The sequence below is a fragment of the Ascidiella aspersa genome, chromosome 3, assembly GCF_963924565.1.
Source record: "Ascidiella aspersa chromosome 3, kaAscAspe10.2, whole genome shotgun sequence".
NCBI lineage: Eukaryota > Metazoa > Chordata > Ascidiacea > Phlebobranchia > Ascidiidae > Ascidiella > Ascidiella aspersa.
Window position 1 is genome coordinate 35,378,159 of NC_139449.1, and position 23,410 is coordinate 35,401,568.

General features: G+C 36.6%; 1 protein-coding gene across 1 annotated transcript in view; it reads right to left on the bottom strand.

Moving 5' to 3' along the window:
* The window catches only part of LOC146162721 (ATP-dependent translocase ABCB1-like), a 49,617-nt gene that overhangs the window by 16,833 nt on the left and 9,374 nt on the right, over positions 1-23,410 (bottom strand). Inside the window, exons 4-15 of the mRNA XM_083384437.1 lie at positions 21,865-22,008; positions 20,968-21,072; positions 12,896-13,067; positions 11,813-11,937; positions 8,887-9,100; positions 7,604-7,786; positions 6,403-6,519; positions 4,107-4,319; positions 3,346-3,526; positions 2,648-2,911; positions 1,681-1,929; positions 771-949 (exon numbers count right to left, since the gene is read on the bottom strand). Coding sequence (XP_083240563.1) covers positions 771-949; positions 1,681-1,929; positions 2,648-2,911; positions 3,346-3,526; positions 4,107-4,319; positions 6,403-6,519; positions 7,604-7,786; positions 8,887-9,100; positions 11,813-11,937; positions 12,896-13,067; positions 20,968-21,072; positions 21,865-22,008 — 2,146 coding nt within the window. The remainder of the gene's footprint in view (positions 1-770; positions 950-1,680; positions 1,930-2,647; positions 2,912-3,345; positions 3,527-4,106; positions 4,320-6,402; positions 6,520-7,603; positions 7,787-8,886; positions 9,101-11,812; positions 11,938-12,895; positions 13,068-20,967; positions 21,073-21,864; positions 22,009-23,410) is intronic.

Sequence of the window (23,410 nt, forward strand, 5' to 3'; positions counted from 1 at the left end):
ATGTGCTTTTTAGACTGTGAAAATTCTGTTTTAACCAAAGAGTTTGAATTCAAATTCTTTGTTTTGACTAAGAGACTAAAAATGCCGTTGGACAAAGTAGCGTTTTTGGTAAAATCCGAATTAGATTAGAACTAGAATTAGAGCACACAGACAATTTACAAATTAGATTAGAATTAGAATTAGCCGCATTTTGCTCTAATTCATTGAATTAGAAAACTAGAATTAACTAGTTGTCCAAGACTGGTTACCTGCCTGACTTGTCGAACATCAGTACCTGAAAACCCCGAAAACTGACAAAGGGAGCAAGTCAAGTCCCAGGCCAACATTAAACTTGCATAATCATAACCAGAAAACAAACTAAACTCGAATAAAAATAACCAAAATAAATTTAAATCTCGAATAATAATGTTAACGTTTAACGATACAAGTTAAAAATTAAAACACAACACAAAAGTTGATATACAGTTCGCGATCACCCGGCCTTTTAAAATTGCTTGGAGGATGCTGGATTCGTCCCTGGACCCCTAGCGTTATTCTCGGTCAATTGACTTGTTTTGTTGGAGAAATAAAAACCGCGGCACACTGGGGTTTTATTGGAAGGCTTTACAGGTTATTGTTTTTTTATTGGAAAATTTTCGGTTTTGTTTTTTGTTTAAAGCGTACAACTGTCTAGTTACGTTGTTTTTAAAAATATAAGTAAAAATATTTTTTTTTTCTTGGTCCCTGCATAGGTTTTTAAATATTTTTTGCCAACAAGCACCAGCACTTACCGATCCATTGTAGGACACAAAGGCAACCGCCCCCAAAGCGACGAACAGCAGGGAATAAAGTATAGCCCTCGACATTTGCTCGTTAACGTCGGTGATGGTGAAAATCTTGAGCACTTCGGCGAAGAGGATTGCATTGGCTGGATCCACGGCACCAGCGCATAACGAAAAGATGCAGCCCACTGAAAAGTTAAATTTTTGGGTTTAAAATTAATAAAGTTTGATTGTCTGTTTAAAAAGTAGTTAGCAACTAGGGATGTCCGATACAATCGGATCGGAGCCGATCAGGGCTGCGGAGTCGGTCAAAAATAACCCGAGTCCGACTCCCGTTAAATGTAAGATTTGGTCGAGTCCCGAGTCCTGCCCTGAATCTAGATCTACAGCCTGCAGTCCGCTAATTTACCTAACTAAAATAACGTGGATATTCAGCAATCCACTTATAAGGTGTCGTATAATTCATTCAATCACAATACTTGGAAAATATTACACCATATAATATTCCACCTTTACAATTTCCTGTTGGCAGCCATATCAGTTTAAAATTGGGGTATTGCGCATGCGCATGTCGGACTCGGGACTCGGGTAGTTTTACGTGGTTTTACTCGAGTCCCGAGTCCCGAGTCCCGAGTCCCGAGTCCCGAGTCCCGAGTCCCGAGTCCCGAGTCCCGAGTCCCGAGTCCCGAGTCCCGAGTCCCGAGTCCCGAGTCCCGAGTCCCGAGTCCCGAGTCCCGAGTCCCGAGTCCGAACCGACCGACTCCGACCCCGCAGCGCTGGAGCCGATTCCCAAAAACAAGTGGTAGTATGCGCATACTAGTGCGATACCATGTCCAGAATCCGACTTGGGACTCGGAAGCCTGACTCGAGTTATTTCTCCGCAGCCCTGGTAAGAAGAACAACTGGCAAAACCACTCACTTAGAATGTAGTGCCACTCCGATTTGTTGAGCGCCATAATGCTGAAGAACGACACTTCAGGAAGATCTTCTTCTTCTTCTTCCTCGTCTTCTTTGTCGCCCTTCTCCTTCTCCGGATGCACTTTGTTCTTTGCTCCGTGTTCGCCGAACTTGGTTGAAGACGGATTGCTCCTGAATGATCCCCCGGATGACCTGGAAACGGTCCTCTTCCGATGACGACTGCTCCCGAATTGTCGGGGCATGCGGATTTCTGCTCGAGAAAAATCGAAGAGTTCAGGTCAGACTTTGACACTTTGTTATACTTTACTTTTTTAAGATTTATTTTAGCTTTATGAAATTCGATTAGATTTGAAATTAATCCACTTTAATTTTTCCATAATTAGATTATAATTAGAATTCGATGATTTTAGTTTTTTTGAATTAGAATTAGAATTCCTGAATTCTTGAAAACTAGAATATAAAAAACTCGTGAAAAATCGAAGGTTTTTTTTTTCTATACCAAGCCTACGTGGTTTATCGCATTATTCTGCTGGCTCAGGTATAACGTATATTCCTCTGATGAACATATAAGACGGTCAAAATGTTGTTGGAAGTAACTCAAGACTAAAGACAATTCCAAACAGCTTACAACAGTTTTTGTTGATTTTGTTAGCGACGTTTGTGAATTTTGTAAACGATTTTGACTTGTATTTCGACAAACTTATCTATGGTGTAAACGTTTAAATACAATTTTAACCTTAAAGGGACCATGCGTGGGCTAATCTAAACAAATCTTAACAAATTATACCACCGTGGTCCGTGGAACCAATCAGGGAAAACAGTAGCTCACTTCTCTGACTAAGATCAAACAAATAACAAAAATATTTGTTCACTACATCAAACGTTAATCTTAAGTTACCTAAAAGCAGAAAATTGATTCTACCTTCGCCCCTTGCTTACACCCACCAAAATAACGCTCAACATCCCACCTATATCACTAATCTGTTCGCTGTCGCTTTTTGGAGCAGTCACGTCCACCAAATCCTCTACTTCCTCCTCTTCTGCTTCAGAGATGACGTCATCGGTCTCCCTTCCCGCCTGCATGTTGATCAGGTTCCGGTAGACGCCGTCGGCAAGGGCCAGAAGCTGGTCGTGCGACCCCTGCTCGGCCACCTTGCCCCCCTGGAAGGCTACGATCTTGTCGGCGTTGCGGATTGTGGAGAGACGATGGGCGATCACCACGGTTGTGCGACCTGTGGGTGAAAAGAGGGGATGCCTCTTGTTTTTTCAGGTACTTTGCGAAAAAAATCTTTGCTATTGGTAAACTGGATCGATAAACTTTAAGAAAAACTAAACTTTAAGAAAAACTAGTAAAAACACAAAATTTAGCAAGTAAATTGTTTTACGTGCAAAATTAGGATAAATAGCCTCATTTTATAAATAAATTGCCTTATAAAGACACCTTATTTCAACCCAAGTCATTACTTTAAATGACTTAAGTCAAGTCTCAAGTGTTTTGTCTTAAGACTCAGTCAGGTCAAGTCATTTCGCACAAAACAATTCAGTCAAGTCAAGTAACTCTGCCGAAACAGTGTCGTACGTGCACTTAAGTCAAGTCATTGAGTTAATCCATTAGAACACTTATATACGGTAATAAAAACTAGAAGTTTATTGTCAACCAAATCACCAGTCGAGGCCTTCTCCAGCGCTGCTTGGACGATTGATTCGCTCTCAGTGTCCAAAGCTGAGGTTGCTTCGTCCAAAAGCAGGATTTTCGGGTTCCGCACGATGGCGCGCGCGATCGCAATCCTTTGTTTTTGTCCACCACTCATTTGGCCGCCGCCTTCGCCCACTAGAGTCTCGAATTTCTGTCGAGAAACAAGTAAAACTCAAGAATTTTGGGCTCCGCTCAAAAAAATGGTTAAATTTTGTGAAAAATTACCAAAAAATACTAAACAATTGTTAAAATAACCAAAATATAAACTTTTGAAGCTCGACAACTAAAGTGTCGAATTTCTGTCAGGGAACATGTAAAACTCCAAGAGTTTTGGCCTTTATATTCCGTTAAATAAAGGGTTAAGTTTGGTGAAAAAGTACCATTGTTCAAATAGCCAAAAAATTAACTTTTAAAACAAAAGCTTCGTGCACTAGGTTGTCAAAATTCTGCACATAAACAAGTAAAAGCTCAAAAAATGGCTAAATTTGGTAAAACATTACCAAAACATACTAAACTCTTGTTAAAATAACCAAAAAATATTTTTTTTAATGAAGCGTGACGGACACGTGGCCTAAAGCGAGTCGCTAATTGGCTGAAAGCCATATCTCATAATTCATTTCCAATAAAGAGTTATTCGAAACGTTAACAATATGTTAACTACCTGTACATGGGCTTTGATATTCTTACCACGTCAAACTACAATCTCCAACCATTATATCACAAAAACACACCTGAGGCAGCTTGTCGATAAAGTTGAAAGCGTTCGCTTTTTTCGCAGCTTCAACAATTTCCTCCTGACTGACTCCCTCGCGCCCCCAGCGGATATTTTCGCTGATGGTGGTGGCGAATAGAATAGGCTCCTGAGCCACTACACCGATGGTTTCGCGTAGTTTTCGAATGTGGAGGTCCCTTACTTCGTGTCCGCCAACCGTCAGCGAACCAGCCTAGACAGAAAATGAAACGGCGAATTTAAAATAACATTACTGAACTTAAGGCTATAATGATATAGAGCAGGGATCGCGAACCTTTTCATCGCGCGGGTCACAAACACGACTTTAATTTTTACAAAATGCACAAGTGGGTATATATTTAATTATTTGCTAATTTTATGCGAAACTCTGCTGTTGCGTCGTTTCAAGTGTCATTGTTTGGGTTGGTAATTTAAGGTTTTTGGATGATTTCCAAATTCAGATTCCACAAAAATTAAGAATCTAAATAGTTAACAAAATGCTGCAGCATTTTTAATGGGATTACAGGAGTTCAGCAGAAAGTTTTCAGCATGGTTTATTGATTTAACCAGGGTTTCAGAACTTTTAGTCCGCGAACTCATGGTTTCCCTTAAAATTAAAGGATCACCACCCGATACGTTTTACAGCGATAAAAAAAATGCTTTTAGTTGTCTGCTTTTCTGCAACGATTTGGTAAAGTGCAGTTAAAACACTTGTGCACGACCCAAAGATTTGCCAGCCCTGATTTAAACAGTATAGTGTTATCTAACGAAGAAATGTTTTTGTATATTCGTTCTTTCATGGAAATGATTGATAACATTTCGGTATTTCTTGAGAGACAAGTGGGTCATTAAAAATCTGTGGTGGGTCACTGGACACTGGACGCGGGACAGTGGTTCGCCATCCCTGATATAGAGTGTGCCTTTAGACTAACGACGATATATTGCAAGCAAGGCTGAGACATTAGACGTGGAAATAAATTATATTTAACTAAATGGTGGTGATAAAAGTTAAAACGTTAGGGCAAATACACAAAGTGCCAGTAGAACCAAGTTTCTCAAGCACCCCCGAAACGTCTCTTCAGCGTAGGCGTACCCCGGCTTCAGAACTTTTAACGAGGAGGTCGATAGAACGGTGGAAATGTGAAGTGCAAGGAATAAGCAACGTTCCGCTAGTTGAAATAGGTTACCGAAAGCTTTCTGGTTGAAATATTTCCACTCTTATCTTCTCACGACGTGACGAGGGGATTTTCCGCGAATGGCGCCAATTTATTTTGTTTGTGAGCACGATTTGAGCACGTGACAAACCAACTCAAATCCCTGCGATTTTTTTGGTTTCTGATGAAATGATATGTGCTATATTGATAATGGGGTACAATGATAATCATTTAACAGCCCAAGTACAGTAAATCAAACATTTTTTATTAAAAGACTTGTTTTCAGGCAGCCCTTTTACCTGGCTTCACAATTACAACTGTTTGTCCCTACAAGAAAAGATAATACAAAACATATCTCAGGGGTTCTTAAACTTTTTTTACCGCGGACCCCTAACATTTTTTTGCTTTGCGTGGACCACAGAAGGCAAGAAATTTTTAAAAATTACGTCATAATATGACGTCAAATTCAAATAGACTTTAGAAATCTGCTGATTTCGGTCCAAAAATGTTAAAGTGTAATCAAGTCTACATTCATTGCAAAACCCATTTAATTTTTTAAGTTGTTTAAAAAATTGATTACTTCTTAAATATACACTACTATTTCCATTAGGCCTTCATGGACCCCTAAAACTAGTTCACGGACCCCCAAGGGGTCCATGTACCCCAGTTTAAGAACCCTTGACCTATCTGGACTAGGGAACACCAAACTACGGCCCATGGGCCTCATCCGGCCTGCAAAATTAACTCTACCATCCCGCGGCTTATCTCCTTAATGAAGATAAAGTACACTTGAAAGATTGGCGAATGTAATTCCAAATTAAATTTTAATAAAATCGAATATTGATCCGACAATTTATTAAAGCTCAATACAATTTTTGCTGTACAGTTATTTATATTTCCTTGTTTAACGCTATTGAAGTTTACAAAGTTGGAAAAAAATTAAATCCGTCCCGTTACGTCAATTCTTACATTTATCCGGCTTGAGATTGTAAGCTTTTCAGTGATTCCACGCTTTAAAAAAAAGTTTAGTGACCCCTGATCTAGATGAGCCTGGCATTTATTCTACGTAGGGCACCCTAAATACAACTGCTAACCCTTACAAGCGACGATGATACAGAAATTAAGTTCAGCTGATGAACTTACAGTGATATCGTAGAATCTTTGGATTAGCTGAATAATTGTACTTTTTCCACATCCGCTCTGTCCAACCAGGGCTGTCGTTTTGCCGTGCTCGATGCTCAGGGACACGTTGTCTAGGATCTGAAAAATTAAACGTTTTTTTAATGCGTATTTTCAAGAGCTTATTAGTTGTCGAGGCTAGAGGCCCAAGACTTGGGTAGCAGGATGGTCCGGTTTTCTATAGCCCGTATACCTATAACTTTCATCTTATATATTTTTAACCTGGTCGCGTAGTTTGTTGCTCTTGGTTCTATGATTATTTTCCTATGATTTTTAATTTTTAATTTTAAATTTTTACCACCTGGTTTAAGTGTTTACATTATTTTGTATTCGTTTTTAGAGACTTATGATGCCGGGACTGGCGAAATATATTTCTCTTTTATAAACTAGATCCTATAGTGACTGATTTTGACTGAGACAGGAAAGTCTATACTGTTTTGTTGAGGCTAGTAAGATTTTTTGGTATTTAATTCCAATATCGGAATATGTTTAAAAAGTTTTTTTTTTTAATTTTTAAAGGTGTTTAAAATGAGGTGTGTTTTGTGTTACGAATATTATCAAAACGTTAACGCTTTCCATATTGCGTTGCCGTTTTTAATTATTTTAAAAAAGGGCGTGTCTTTATGGAATCCAAAACCATTGGCAGCAGGTTTCTGCTTGTCGATCACTGTTCCGCTGACGCGTATATTAAAGTTTAAACCCAGGTAAAACGGCGAACTGACGATTCCAGTATGGGCGAAATAAATATTCCTTTAAAAATGTCTGATCCTGATGGTTTTGCTCGGGTTTTTAAACTTTTTTGAGTTTTATTGTTAATTATTTCAAGGTAAGCTATCTTTTAATGGTGATATGTATAACGCCAGTGGTACGCCCAATGTTTTTAAAGTTGTCCGCGGGCAGCATTCTGGTCTCATGTAGGGTTTTCAAAAATTAAATCATTTTTGTCTTGGAAAAATCAACTACTGCAGCAGTTTAACAAGAGTCAAACTAGACTGCATTAATAAAGACGCCTTTAAGGCCTCGATGCAATCCCGAACCATATTTAATTTTACCTGAACCGGCTTAAATTTTATAGTCTTGGGGACAAATATTAATTTAATTCATTTTTATCCTTCGAAAAATTAACTAATCCACAATTTAACCACAAACCGCTTTAAATTATTACCTCAGTGTCAGACCTTGAAGGGTACGCGAAACAAACGTCGTTGAGGATTATTTCACCACTCTCGTAATTCGGGGTCTTTCCCTCTTCTGAGAAGCTGTCGATGGACGGTTTGCGATCGATGATTTCGAAGATTTTGGCGCCGGCCGCTTTGGCGCTGGAGAAGGCTTCCATGTAGCTGGCGCCCTGGTGGAAAAGACAATTACTATGTTATAGACCAGGGGTGGGCAACTTACGGCCCGCGGGCCAGAACCGGCCCGCCAACGCAAATTATCCGGCCCGCGACCCATTTTTCAAACTGGGCACGGAGCGATATCTCATATTTTTCTTGCTATTTCAACTACGAAAAAGTAAATATTTGTTTGCGCTTTGCGTTAATTTTGTTCCTCGATCGTGTGTAAATTGCAAAACACCCTAGTTTTATCCATGATCAACCGACGTTGCGGTGACAATAAGATGCGTAAAGTATACACAGCTAACATATAATGGCCCGCGGAGACCTTTTTTAGTTTGGTTTTGGCCCGCGACTGGAAAAAGTTGCCCACCCCTGTTATAGACTCATGTCCGCTGGCAGTAAGGATAGTAAAAATTAAAAAAGATTTATAAGCGACGTCTAGATAAATTATTTTTATCTATAGGCTTTTATTTTTTACGTTTTAGTATATAAATTAGCTAACCCCAGAAGAGTGATTTCTATCTATTGATATGTTGCCTGGTGGAGCTAACTTTATTTTTAAAGAGGTAATGTTTCACTTAACCTACGTCTTTGGAACATTAGCTGGAAGTGTTATAGTTAGACGTAGAATGAATATCAAAACCCATACAAGAAGTAAGTAAGCCTTAAGATAATAACTGGAGGTAGTAGTTAGACGTATAGAGTGAAGATCAAAACCCATACAGAAGTAAAGGTAGCATATTGCAAACGTTTTACATAAATTTCAAGATAAAGCTATACCCCTAAAATTTCGAAACTCTCACAAAATATAGTGATTTTTTTATTTTGTTTTATTATTTCTAATTCTTACATCACCAGATACAGTAGGTCTGATTGAGAGGTGCTTACCGTTCCAGGCAAAAAAATCGATGGGTATATTCTTAAATTAAAGTACTCTTAAAAATACTCTTAAAATTCTAGTTGTTTTTCTAGTCTGCCCTGCTTGCATCAATGATCGACAGATTCGGTGAATCTGCAATGGCTTTTAGTGTACCCTTACAGTATATTGTGTTTTTTAGATTGGTTCGCAATTACTATTTTTACAACACCAGACTGTTTAGGCACTGCTCACCGTTCCAAGTGCAAAAGCGGCGATAAGTATGTTAAAGAAGGTAGTCATCATGTCGCCAACCGTGATATTTCCGTCAATCACTTGCTTGGTGCCGAACCAGAATGAGAGACCGTACATTCCGAACATAGAGAGGTACAGGAGGCCGATGCTGAAGCCTGACACCAAGCCCTTCTTTATTCCTACCACCTTCGCGTCTCCAAGGTTGTTCACGTACCTGGGTTTGATGAACTCAATGTAGGTTACTGAAAAAACATTTGTTTAATTCTAAAAAGGGTAATCAGGTGGCACTATATAACGACAAATTGTAGTGAAATATTTGTCCTCGCATAGGTCCACGTGGTTAACATCAGGTTATCCTACATCAGGGGTTCTTAAACTGGGGTCCATGTACCCCTTGGGATCCGTGAACTAGTTTTAGGGGGTCCATGAAGGCCTATCTGAAATAATAGTGTATATTTCGGAAGTAATCAGATTATTAAAGAAATCAATTTATTTAAAAATAAAAAGGTTTTGCACTGAATGTTTTTAGACTTCATTTCACTTTCACATTCACATTTTTTAGACCAAAATCAGCAAATTTATGAAGTCTATTTGTATCGTGACGTTAATTTATGACGTCATTTTGTAAATTTTTTCGCCTACAGTGGTCCACGTGAGATAAAAGAAAAGCGGTAAAAAAAGTTTAAAAAACCCTGCTCTACATCTACAAGTAGAAATGTGATAAAGCACGGTTGCGCGAAAGCTTGTCGAGAATCAAAACAATTTATCTTTTGCCTGGAATGTTTGATGGAATTTTCCAGTTTCTATTGCCAATAATACTCGGAATTTCAGATTCGCCCGAAATGGGCGGTAACCCCTCACATGTGGTGGTAAAAAAACATCTTGAAGGTTGACATGGGGTGACTAAAGAGGCTCCCTGAAAAACAACTTTACATTGCAAGTGGTGCGTAGCAAAACGCGAAAACAGCTCGCCAGGCAAATATTTACGCCCTAAAGTGTAAGTCCTTTTCCTGGATGTGTCAATAGTGACTTGCAAATTTACTATTGGTGCATCCTGTTTGAAGTATTCGAGCGTCAAATCTAATCGAATGAAAGCTGTGAATGCGACAGAGATTTTAGCATTAAGACAAACAAAAATCACAACCGTTTTTCAACATTATACTGTTTGAGTAAGGTAACGCCTTGACCAAATTTATATTTATTTCAAGGTTTTGGTGAAATGGTGTTCGTCCATTTTAATTTAAGACCGTTTCAATATTTTGTCGATTATTTTGAAGATCGCTAAAATAAGAAAGCAAACGCGAATATTGTTGTTTCGAAACACGTTACCACTTCCCAAATGAAAGTTGTAAATAAGACATAGATTTTAGCCTTAACATAAAAAAACACAACAGTTCCCAAACATTACAGCCTATATTAATTGTTTGTGTAAGGACTGTAAGGCAACACTTTTCTTTTTTATTTACGCGTATTGTTTTTGAATTAGAACCTTTTTTTTTCATTCAAGGTTTTGACCATTATAGTTTATAATAACTTACATTTTTTTTTGTGGAATTTGGAAAAAATTAGGAAACATGCGGGAATATATTTTTAAGTTACCAGATCATTTACAACATTCAGAATAAAAGTTGCTGGTGCAATATAAACAAAATTTAGAAACGTTCTTAAACACTATATGTGCTGTTTTTTGTAAGGTAACGCCTCAACAATGTTTATTTTTGTTTTAAGTATATTTTAGATCTTTTACAGTTTTGTAGTGTTTTTTATAACCGTTGACTTAAGAGACGAACAGGAATATTTTTTTTTCAAGTATTTTTTCAGATCTTTTACAGCATTCCGAGTCAAAGCTGTGAATGCGACAGAGATTTTAGCGTTACGACAAACAAAAATCATAACCGTTTCCAAACATTCTATATAGGTGGTGTTTGTGGCAGGTAACACCTTAACGCCTTAACTCTGTTTATTTATATTTTGTTTCCTCCTTTTTGTATTCGCCTAATTTTCTGACGTGTTGGAAAGTTGAAAAAAAAACTAACAAAAAACGTATTTAAACATGATAATACAAAACGTCAGGCATTGCCTGATTAAAAAATAGTTGGTCACTGTGTCCCACATTTTGGCAACGTCAGACTTAACAAAAAGACAACGTTCATAAAATTGGAAAAAAATATAAAACTTCCAACGAACGAACTGTTCCCGAAAGTAAAAGGAAGGATAACCTAATCCCCAAACAGGACAGTATAAATGTCATACGGGAAACGCTACGCAAACAGTCAGACTTGGACAATTAGATTTTTTTTAGCTTTTTAAAATTAGATTAGAATTAAAATTGGAGCATTTTGGTTTTTCTAAATTAGATTAGAATTACAATTAGATCGTTTTAAGTTTTCTCAAATTAGAGTAGAATTAGAATTACCGAATTACTAAAAAATCAAATTTTAACTAAAATATGAACTAGAATCACATTTATTTTTATAGCCAATTTAATTCAATCGCAATTTATTCATATAAGAACTTAAATGGTAAATATGTGTGTGTTAATTTTTATGCCTTTTTATGCTTTTTAGACTGCAGAAATTACATACAAATCGTTTTCCAACCTAAAATTTAATTGAAATTCTGTGTTTGAACTGAGAGACTAGAAATGCCGTTGGACTAAGTAGCATTTTTGGTAAGATCTAAATTAGATTAGAATTAGAATTATAGCAAACTAGCAATTCATAAATTAGATTAGAATTAGAATTAGACGCATTTTGCTCTAATTCAATGAATTAGAAAACTAGAATTATTTAGTTGTCCAAGTCTGCAAACAGTATAGCATCAAATTCGAAGCCGAATTAAGAGAAATTGACAAGGGGTCGTTTCCCAAATTGCAAAAAAACTCCCCAAGGGGCAAAACGAAGGGAAATTTAATCGGATAAGTCACCTGTCGACTTCTTTCGTCTGGCAGCCGAAAGCCACGACGGTTCTGATGGCGGAAACAGTCTCTTCAGCGATGGCGCCCGCTTTCGCGTAAGCCTGTAGCTCTTTGCGGGTGTAGGCACTTGTTAACTGGACGAAAAATGAAAAAACGATTAAAATTAAAAATAGTACAACAAAGGTACTTTTGGTAATAGTTTGCTGAAATGTGCTTTTACTTGGGCTTGGTGTTGGCACTCGTTAGCTGGATAAAAACAAAAACAAATTGAGCAAAAATGTTGAGAAAATATTAAGTTTTAAAACAACTTGCTATTTTTTCTTTGGTAGGATTTAGGTATTCGTTCGTTGCTTAAGTTTTGTACATAAAACAATTTGCTTGGTATATGTTGCGTTTTAGTTATATTTAACTTCAGTTCTTGATAATAATTAATCAGACATTTTATCAACTTTAATAGTCGAACGCTTATTCTTATGAAAAGGAGCCGATTTGAAATTGACTTGCTCGTTTCATGACTTTAAAAGAATAACAAGTCAAATTGAAATTTTGTTATTCATTTAAAAAGACTTAACTTGAACTTAAGTTTTTTTGAAATGAGTTGACTGGGACATAAGGTATTTTTAAAATGAGTTGACTGGGACTTAACTTGAACTTAAGTTTTTTTGAAATGAGTTGACTGGGACTTAACTTGAACTTAAGTTTTTTTGAAATGAGTTGACTGGGACTTAACTTGAACTTAAGTTTTTTTGAAATGAGTTGACTGGGACATAAGGTATTTTTGAAATGAGTTGACTGGGACTTAACTTGAACTTAAGTTTTTTTGAAATGAGTTGACTGGGACATAAGGTATTTTTAAAATGAGTTGACTGGGACTTTACTTGGACTTAAGTTCCTTTACAAATGAATCGACTTGAACTTAAGTCAATTCAAAATGACTTGTTGACATCACTGCTAAAAAGTAGCTCTTCCGGCAAGTTCTTTACTATCTTCTCCAGCGTTTCGGCTACCTAGTGCACAGGTTGCCCTTCATCAGGGAACGCAACGCTAAACACAGGACCAAAAACGACTGATAAACCATTTCTTCCCACTCACCACCATCATTAGTCCAGACGCAATTCCAAGCAGTGGAGCAACCGCCAGTGTGACCAAGGCCAAGCTCCAGGCATATATGGTACCGATAATGATGCCGGATATCGTCATGCTTAGGTACTGGATGACGAACGACACTTTTTCGGCGATTCCATCTTTGACTTTGTTAATGTCGCTGCAAAAATAAGTCAGTGGTGATACAATTGAAGTGTTGATCAGAGTTACCAGCTTTTTTATGATTACAACAACGTAGGACTGAATATGTGATATTGGAAATCACCTTAACCCTTGTAAGATAATGTCGACCTTAATTCCTGATCAGTAGGCCGATTATTTTTTGACCTAATAATTAATTTTGACAAATTTTGACCTAAAAATAATTTATTTTGACAAAATTATGACCTGTTAGAAATACTGAACGACCTTTTTTTAAAAAGCTGAATATAGTTTTTTTTTTAATTTAGTAAAAGATTTATGTGCATTTTTATTCGATTTTGACTTGAAAAATTTTTGACAAATTTTGACCTAACATGTAAATTTTGACAAAATTTTGACTTTTTTTACAAGTCAAAAAATAATCGCCCTACTGATCAGTAATTCCAGAATACTCATACTGACGATGTCTTTGCTGGCGAAATATATATATATATATTTTACCATCTATTAAAAAGTCTTTAACCTGAAGCTTAGCTAGAGTATTCTGCTATTGGGTTAGTGTTACGTGTTCATCAACACGTAACAGTTACGACAACCAACACAAAAGCTAGGAAGATAGAAGTGCCATACGTGTAGGGTTGTCCGATATTTGGGTTTTTTTGCGATGCCGATATTTTGGACTAAAAGTATTCTTTTCCTTCCGATACCAAACGACGTCATTACTATGACCGAACAAGCATCTTATTGCTGCACCCAGCGTACGGGCTTCAAAAGTTCTTTCCACACTTAGTCATTTTGGAAGTGTAAAAGTGTAAAATCGTAAAAAAAGGTGTTCAAAATCATTGATTGGAGCTAAAAAACTCTTTTAAAAGTATGTAGACGTTATTTATTATTGTCTAATAGTTATTACTGTTTTAATTTTAAACAATCTGTTCGGGTTAATTGGATTCTGACATAATCAAAGAAGATGTTGCTAAAATAAAGGTTGCTACATCCCATTCATATAACGCACAAACAAAGCACATTATAACCATCTTTGGGGGGTAGAGAAAGCAAACAAAACGACGCACTGGTAGGCAGTAAAATGTCGCTGTGAATTCTCCTTTGTAACCAATGCGACTATGAATCGTAAATTGATGGTACGTAATAACTCTTTTGCCAGATGTATATCAATGTGCTTGTATAGTGTATACCAAGGGTTCTTAAACTGGGGTCCATGGACCCCTTGGGGGTACGTGAGCCAGTTTTAGGGGGTCCATGAAGGCCCAATTGAAATATTAGCGTATATTTAAATTTAACAAGCAATCTATTTTTCAAAGAAAAGAGTAGGCTAGTGTCAAAAATAAAACGTTTTTGCACTGAATATACTTAGACTTTATTTTATTTCACTTTTTTTGGACCGAAAACAGCAAGTTTCTGAAGTCTGTTTGTATTATGACGTCATCACTAAAAATTTCTTGCCTTCGCGGGTCCGTGCGAAGCAAAAAAGTTTTTTAGGGGTCCGCGGTAAAAAAGGTTTAAGAACCCCTGGTGTATACTTTCCTAAACTAAGATCCAAACAGAACCACAAAGGTAATAAAAATTGTCTAAACACTAAAATAGCTTTTATTTGAAACTTTTTAAGCAGAACTGGTGGTGCATTTTGCGTAACTATAGTACTATTCTGCTCTTTTAGAATCAAGTTGTTTTGGATACCAAAGTAATTTTAGGCTTGATTTGCGATCCAAACAGTGGTTGTAACTTAAAAGGTAAAATATTAAAATAAAGTTGGTTTGACAATAAGTAATAAGTAGGCGTGGCGACTAACAAAAAGCACCAGTGTAATGACTTAGGTCAATGACTTGACTACTTAAGTGTACTAAAGACACTTATTTGACTTCACTTGACTTAAGTCTCTAGGATTGATTACTTGACGTGGATTTAAGTCATGTTGTTAAATAACTTCGGGTTAAAATTAAGTGTTTTTGTTAAAGATTGTTAAATAAAATTAGCTTATTTATCTCAATTTTTGTACGTAAAACAATTTGCTTGCAAGATATTGCGTTTTTGTTATTTCCATAAGTTCAGTTATTGCTCATTTTTGGACGAGTTAACCTATTTTAATATCTTAAAGTTTTATTTTTATGTCAACGACTTGGATATGGACTTGTCAAAATAATCGTTTTTCAAAATGACTTGACTAGGACTTTACAACACTAAAGCAGGCCAGTCATGGTTGCTTTGTATGTGTTGAAACTACCTGGCTAAATCGAAAGCAGTTTCATGAAACAGGCCTGACTCTTAGTGAAATGAAGTGTCATCAGCAATAAGGTAAAACAAAAGAAAATGATTTGCGCTGCTACATTAAATGGCTGATGCCAAACGTGGTCATTTAACTGTCATTTCTGCATCAAACTTTATGTCTTCAAGGGATAATTTATTATTCACTTTCCTTATCGTGGATAATCTGTATTGTCCCCCGAAAAACATTGTCGCGTATGCGTTGTGCTGTGGTGCAATTATGACGCTTGAAAACAGGTTTAATAAATAAATCCAACAGACATTTTATGGGGCTTTGAAATCAACCAGATTGACTATCCCGCTTAGCTATACCCCTATTGATTTCCTCTTTGTTAAGTTATTTCCGTTCTAAGTAATTTCAAGTATTTAAATAAATAATTTCTTTTTTTAAGTAATTACAAGTATTTGGGTTAATTTCAAAGCCCCGCTTCAAGTGCTGTTGCATTTATTTTTAACCCTATTTTAGAGCAATAACGGTACAAAATATCGCAAAGGCTAGAAAAAATGCTCCTTCCGATACCAAACGACATCCTTATTGCTGCACCCAGCGTACGGGCTTCAAAAGTTCTTTCCACACTTAGTCATTTTGGAAGTGTAAAAGTGTAAAATCGTAAAAAAAGGTGTTCAAAATCATTGATTGGAGCTAAAAAAACTCTTTTAAAAGTATATAGACGTTATTTATTATTGTCTAATAGTTATTACTGTTTTAATTTTAAACAATCTGTTCGGGTTAATTGGATTCTGACATAATCAAAGAAGATGTTGCTAAAATAAAGGTTGCTACATCCCATTCATATAACGCACAAACAAAGCACATTATAACCAGCTTTGGGGGGTAGAGAAAGCAAACAAAACGACGCACTGGTAGGCAGTAAAAGGTCGCTGTAAATTCTCCTTTGTAACAAATGCGACTATGGATCGTAAATTGATGGTACGTAATAACTCTTTTGCCAGATGTATATCAATGTGCTTGTATAGTGTATACCAAGGGTTCTTAAACTGGGGTCCATGGACCCCCTGGGGGTACGTGAGCCAGTTTTAGGGGGTCCATGAAGGCCCAATTGAAATATTAGCGTATATTTAAATTTAACAAGCAATCTATTTTTCAAAGAAAAGAGTAGGCTAGTGTCAAAAATAAAACGTTTTTGCACTGAATATACTTAGACTTTATTTTATTTCACTTTTTTTGGACCGAAAACAGCAAGTTTCTGAAGTCTGTTTGTATTATGACGTCATCACTAAAAATTTCTTGCCTTCGCTGGTCCGTGCGAAGCAAAAAAGTTTTTTAGGGGTCCGCGGTAAAAAAGGTTTAAGAACCCCTGGTGTATACCTTCCTAAACTAAGATCCAAACAGAACCACAAAGGTAATAAAAATTGTCTAAACACTAAAATAGCTTTTATTTGAAACTTTTTAAGCAGAACTGGTGATGCATTTTGCGTAACTATAGTACTATTCTGCTCTTTTAGAATCAAGTTGTTTTGGATCTTTTTTAGGCTTAGATCCTAATATAAACAATATTATTAATAATATTATTATTGTATTACCTTCCTAACCTGACGCCGGTATTTGCAAATATTTGTCAAGTTTGTTTTATGTTGTTCGTTATGTCGCTGTGCTGCTAGTTATTTCGCAGTTAAAGGAAGGCAATTTGTAACGGCACAACCCCTACTCAACTTATTGACTTTGGCACTCATTTGCAAGCTGCATTACAAATCTGTGCGTGTTTCGCCTAACAACCCTCCCTCTGCAAACGATAAAGCGGTTCCAGTCAAGCGATCAAGCGATCATTTGGTCGCAGGTGCGTTTTCAGCCAATATTAGCTTTGCGCTAACTTGTCGTTGGCAGGTGGCATAAAATGTAACAGCCCCTTGAACTCTACAAGTTCAGGAAAAGTACTCCAATGTACTTTTGCACCTTAAATGTAACCGATTTACTTTTACGTATTCGCCTTCGTGTTTGCGTTTCTATCCAGGTATACGACAAAGATCAATAAACATTGCTTCACGTAGCAACTGTAAGTGCCTTGTGGACTGCCGGGACCACAGGGGGTATGGCAAGTCTCAACCCGATCAACCAACACTTCAGACCGAAGCTATTTCGGTTTTATCAAGTTCCTAGGTGCTAAAGGTTACTTGTATGGAGGCCCGATAATAGCGGATCGTAGATGCCAAATGATATTATCGGTGATTGTACGATACTAGGGTTGCATTCTTGCCGAACCGATACCAAAGTAATTTTAGACTTGATTTGCGATCCAAACAGTGGTTGTAACTTGAAAGGTAAAATGTTAAAAGAAAGTTGGTTTGACAATAAGTAATAAGTAGGCGTGGCGACTAACAAAAAGCACCAGTGTAATGACTTAGGTCAATGACTTGACTACTTAAGTGCACTAAAGACACTTATTTGACTTGACTTGACTTAAGTCTCTAGGATTGATTACTTGACGTGGATTTAAGTCATGTTGTTAAATAACTTCGGGTTAAAATTAAGTGTTTTCGTTAAAGATTGTTAAATAAAATTAGCTTATTTATCTCAATATTTGTACGTAAAACAATTTGCTTTCTAGATATTGCGTTTTTGTTATTTCCATAAGTTCAGTTATTGCTCATTTTTGGACGAGTTTATGTCAACGACGAGACCTGAAGTTGACTTGCTTTAAATTATGACTTGACTGGGACTTGGCTTGGGCAAATGATGACTTGGATTGGGACTTGCCTTTCAATGGGACTTTACAACACCAAAGATAGACTAGACATGATGGCGTTCTGGTCTGAGTCAAAAAAACCGCCCGGCTAAATCGAAAGCAGTTTCGTGATTAGAGCAGGCCTGACTTTTGCCGACTTGTCATCAGAAATAAGGTTAAACGAAAGAACCCCATTTGCGTTCTTTAATGACTGATCCCAAACTTTTTATATCTTGAGGAGAAAATCTATTACTTAATCTCGTTAAGGTAGATAATTTTTAATGAACCCCGAAAAACATTGTTGCATATGTGCTGGCCCCTTTATGACGCTTTTAAATAGGTTTAATGAATAAGTCTTGTAGTTTTATGAGGCTTTGAAACCAACCAGATTTACCTTTCATGCTTAGCTTTAACCTTCTCGATTCCTCCTCGTTTTTTTTTTTACTTGAAAAAAGTAATAAAGTACTTGAAAGTAATAATTTCTTGTTTTGAGGTAATTTTAAGTATTTGGGTGGATTTTAAAGCCCCGCCCTTAGTATACTGTTGGATTTCTTGATTAAACCTGTTTTATTGCTTTAACGGTCCAAAATGTGGCAAAGGCTACAGAGAATTAACTAAATGTATCCGAACAAAAGACAAAAGTTAAACAACAATAGCCGATAAATGTTATCGCTTTGCCATTTTGTCTATTCAAAATATCCCGGTATTGCGTAATATCAACAAAGAGAAAGCTTCGGTTTACCGCCAATGGTTATTACATGACGCCATAACCCGTGATGTCCTGCGGTTTCGTTGAAAATCGCCCAATTTTTTGCCGATTTAACTACCTCCAATCACCTGACCCCCTGGCCTTACTTTTGATTTGAAACGATCGAACTCGTGACTTTTTACGACCTTCTCTATACTAAACGCACGCGACGCGGTAAGCAAGGCAAACAGGCTTGGCAGTTTAACCGGCGCCGCACAAAAGGACGCATCTCGCTAGATTTAGATTTAACCTGTTTGCTCAGCACCGTTAACTTTCATTCTCAGTTAAGGGCCCTTTTAAGAAACACGGCGCTTTTTTGCCTTTGTCAGCGTTTTGTAGTAAAACTTATTTTATGATTGACGCTAGTTTATGCGATAGAATGGGTCTGCATTATTTAAGACAAACGGTTTAAAACGATGTACAGGTGTACATTTTTGCAAATGTTCGTATTTTAATATGGTTATAGGTGGCACTGCATGAAGACAAATTATACATTGAAATTTTCGGACAGCCGTGCCTCATCAGATTTCTTACTTCGACCTGATCAAGCGCGGTTATGCGAAAGCTCGTGGAGAATCAATGCAAGGGTGTATATTTCTATATTTTTTTTATTGTTTTTTATTAACATGTTCTTAACTGGATACGCCAATTTAAACACCACCCTGATCAACGATAGAAGCTCAATGTGTAAAAAAAAATTGACTAATCGAAACAATAGACTGACGATGATTAAATTCCAAAAGTAACATCGCCTATTAAGAACGCGGTAAAATTTGAACTCACGGCCGCGGTTGTTTGGGAAGCACTTTTACCGAAATAACATATTTGTAGTGCTGATTTAACCCAACTTAAAAAACCCTTCCAATGGGTAACATGCGACCTAACTTAAATAGAATTGAATAGGTACTGTTAACTTTAATTCCCCTTAATCGTATTTTAATTGCCATTTACTTTGATTTCATGCATAACTGATTCATATGCATGACTGATTTTATATGCATGACTGATTTTATATGCATGAGTGATTTTTATATGCATGAGTGATTTTGTAGCCTGTCATTTATGTTAGTGCTGTCCTCAGGTTAATCAGGTGTTAGCATTTGTTGTATGTTCCTACTTATATTTATTTTTGCTTGTATCATTAACCACATGTATTCATTCGAATTAAGGATGCTTCATGTATATAATAATATAATATTTAACTCTGTGCACTTGTGTGCAAAAAGGTTCTTCTCACCATTGGTGGCTTAATAAAGATAAGTTTACAGGTACAACTTCTAAGGTGCCTGATCAAAGATAGACAAATGTGTACAAACTACATGGTTCAAATACAAAAAGAGTGTTTATTTAAAAGGACTCAACCAAGTACTATCACCTTAAACCTAAAAACTTAGCGATAAAAAGTTGCCTACGGTAGAGTTTAGATTTTGTTTGCGGCAGGATATCGACTCAAGGGCCGCGGGTAAACTCTTGGCGTTGTAATCACTTAAGTTGAAAGACAGGTCCGGAAATTAAGACTCGTGCCAGCTGAACTATGGCGACTTAGATTTATCAGCAGGCATCCACTCATCAGTCAGATGCAGTGATCTTTTTTGGCAGCACTAAACATCCACTTAGCGCGCTTAGCTTTACCATAAACGCACTTGTGTGGTAACGCAAACCTAACGTTACGACTTCTAACGTGAAATTAATTCTAGAAAACATTTATGTAGAAATATAATGGGAACGTATTTCTTGTGGGTTTCAAAACCACTGTATAGTCAAATCTAGGTTGGCAATAATATTGTTAAGACCAATATATAACACCTTTTCGATGGCTTAGTTTTTCAATACAGGCTTTTTTATGGCACACGTCACTTTGTGGTCTCAAATACTTGAAATTAGATAATACTATTTTAAACGAAAAATCACTTAACAAAGATTTAGCTGGATCCAACAGGGGAAAAGCTGTAAGTGGGAACGCCATTCTGATGGGCTTCAATGCCCCAACTCGCTACATAGTCAAAAATGTGTGAAATCGTAGGCTAAAAATATATATTCCACATCTAGAATATAATACGATTATTTTGTTAAACCTCCAACCCCTAAGTCGTAAAGATTAAAGAAAGATAAAGTTTGACGTCGTTTATGTTGGTTTTAACCCCCCGAAAGACGCTTTATATGCAAATAAGTGTTCTACGCCGACGTTGTTTTGTTTAAAAACAAACCTTGAAAGGCGGGCGTTCAGTTCTCCAGAAGACGTGACGTCATGGAATCCGATTTCTTGACGAAGGATCGCTTTGAAGTAATCAGTCCTTATTCTCGCAGTTTGCCTGAAATAAAGGGCTTAAATTTTACCGGGGTATAACACATTTCTTCCGATTCGGTAGTCTGTGTATTTAGGTAAGGCAAAGAGGCTCAGCTACTGTAGAAAAAATTTGATAAAGAATTAAAAAAATGTTGCTGCCAGGCATTGTATCAATTGTAAAATTGTTCTTTCAGCATTTTGTTTTCTTAAATGTAAAAAAAAAAAATTTCTCGACCAACTTAATTGCTCTGATAAACATTTCCTGGATAGGTTAACGAAACGTCGGTTCATTTAATAAAAAAAACTTGCTGGAAAAAAATTACAATTAAAACAAATCAATTGCTGCCGTACATGGCCTAATTTTATTAAACTGCACACTCTTAAAAGGGTTTATGGAAACATACTTAAAAAGTTTTGTACAGGCTTAATCGGGCATTTTTAAACATTTATGTCTTTTAAATTGCCAAGTAAAATCTCTACATCGAGTATATTCGATAAGGCAAATAATTTAGTCATAAACGACTTATTTGCAAAGTTTTGTGTCAAATTATACTGGTTACCTAAATATAACACGCTATAACCACACGTATTGGAATATAAATAGCTGCCATTAAAGCTTTATACGTATATAAATAAGTTCAGCCTTGCATTAGCTGATGAGTTTAGGGCCTAAAGCTAATGGAAGGCTGATCGTATTTAAGGCTGATAAGTTCAGTTTTGCGCGAGACATCAAAGTCTCAATTTAAACGGAGGATGCTGCTAAAGTTGCGAAGGAAACTGTATAAGGAAACCGAGGGTATGTTTTCGGTAAGCTTACCTCACTGCAAAAGCAGACCAAGTCATGACTTGTATCGAGCCGAGAACCAAAACGGCGCAAGCGATGTACGCGATGTAATAGACGAAGTTGACGGTGTCCTGGCGGAAACTGTCAATCTCAGGCTGAATTGTCTGGTTCCAAGTTCTGCCAAAAAACGAACGATTAGAGAAGTCACTGCTATCAAATGACTTGACTTGATTTTAGTCTGTTGAGCAAATGACTTGACTTGATTTTAGTCTGTTGAGCAAATGACTTGACTTGATTTAAGTCTGTTGGGCAAATGACTTGACTTGACTTAAGTCTGTTGAGCAAATGACTTGACTTGATTTTAGTCTGTTGGGCAAATGACTTGACTTGACTTAACTTAAGTCTGTTGGGCAAATGACTTGACTTAACTTAAGTCTGTTGGGCAAATGACTTGACTTGACTAAAGTCACACTTTTTAAATGACTTGACTTAATTTAAGTCTTTTAGACAAATTACTTTGGTTAAAATTAAGTGTTTTTATTAAGCATTTTTTCGTAAAAAATTGGGTTATTTATCCTAGTTTAAGCAGATAAAACAATTTTCTTGCCACATGTTTGGTATTTTTTAGTTAAGGTATTGCTCATAATTGGACGATTTTACCATTTGTAAGTGCTTAACTTGTGATTTTTAAGACAAGGACTTGACTTGGAATTGACCGGGACTTTATTTATTGAAAAAAATTGATTATGACCTCATGGCAAGTTTGTAAAAATGGTGGCGGCTGGATGAATTACATTGAGGGGGCGAAGGTAAATCTCTTGTGGTTGGAAAAGGTGACAATGCTACACGGGACTAAAAATATTTCCTGAATATAGACACAATTATAATATAATAAAAGAAGGTTAGCGTGAAGCGGAAAAACAAAACAGTCCTATATTTTTGTACAGTGTCTGTAAATAATAAACTGTTGGGAAACACTTCCTAAGTAGATGACGCTTTTCAGATCCAGACATGACCCTACTTGAAACATCGATTATAAAGTGCTTTCAGAAACAACACGAAGCACCATCAAAGCGCACCCAGTGACACTAAACCGCAGACAAACCCTTTCGGGCACGCGCTAAAACGCGCTCATGATTCCAAACTGTTAGGCGCTGCAAAAATGTCAGTTTTCGGCAACGTTGTAATGACTTAAGTCAATGACTTAAGTGTTTTCAAATGACTTAAGTGTTTTCAAATGACTTGACGTAACCAAAATTACATATTGATTTGAACTACTTTGGTGGCCAGGTAAATAGCCTCTTCCCCAAACTTTTAGAAATCAAATTGCAACGACCCTCTTACAGTTACAAAAACTTATAGAAAATCTGCAAGGATTTACAATACTTCGTATTTCAATACGATAGCCGGTAATTTGGGCAAAACTATCACAATCCACTTCGATCCTGAATTACGTCATTACTATGTTCAAACATGCAAAATTGATCAAATTGTCGAGTACCATGGTAAACAGAGTATTTAGTCGAAATTGGCTTTTGCTTTAAGAAACTTATATATCTTCGATTTTTATGTAATATTT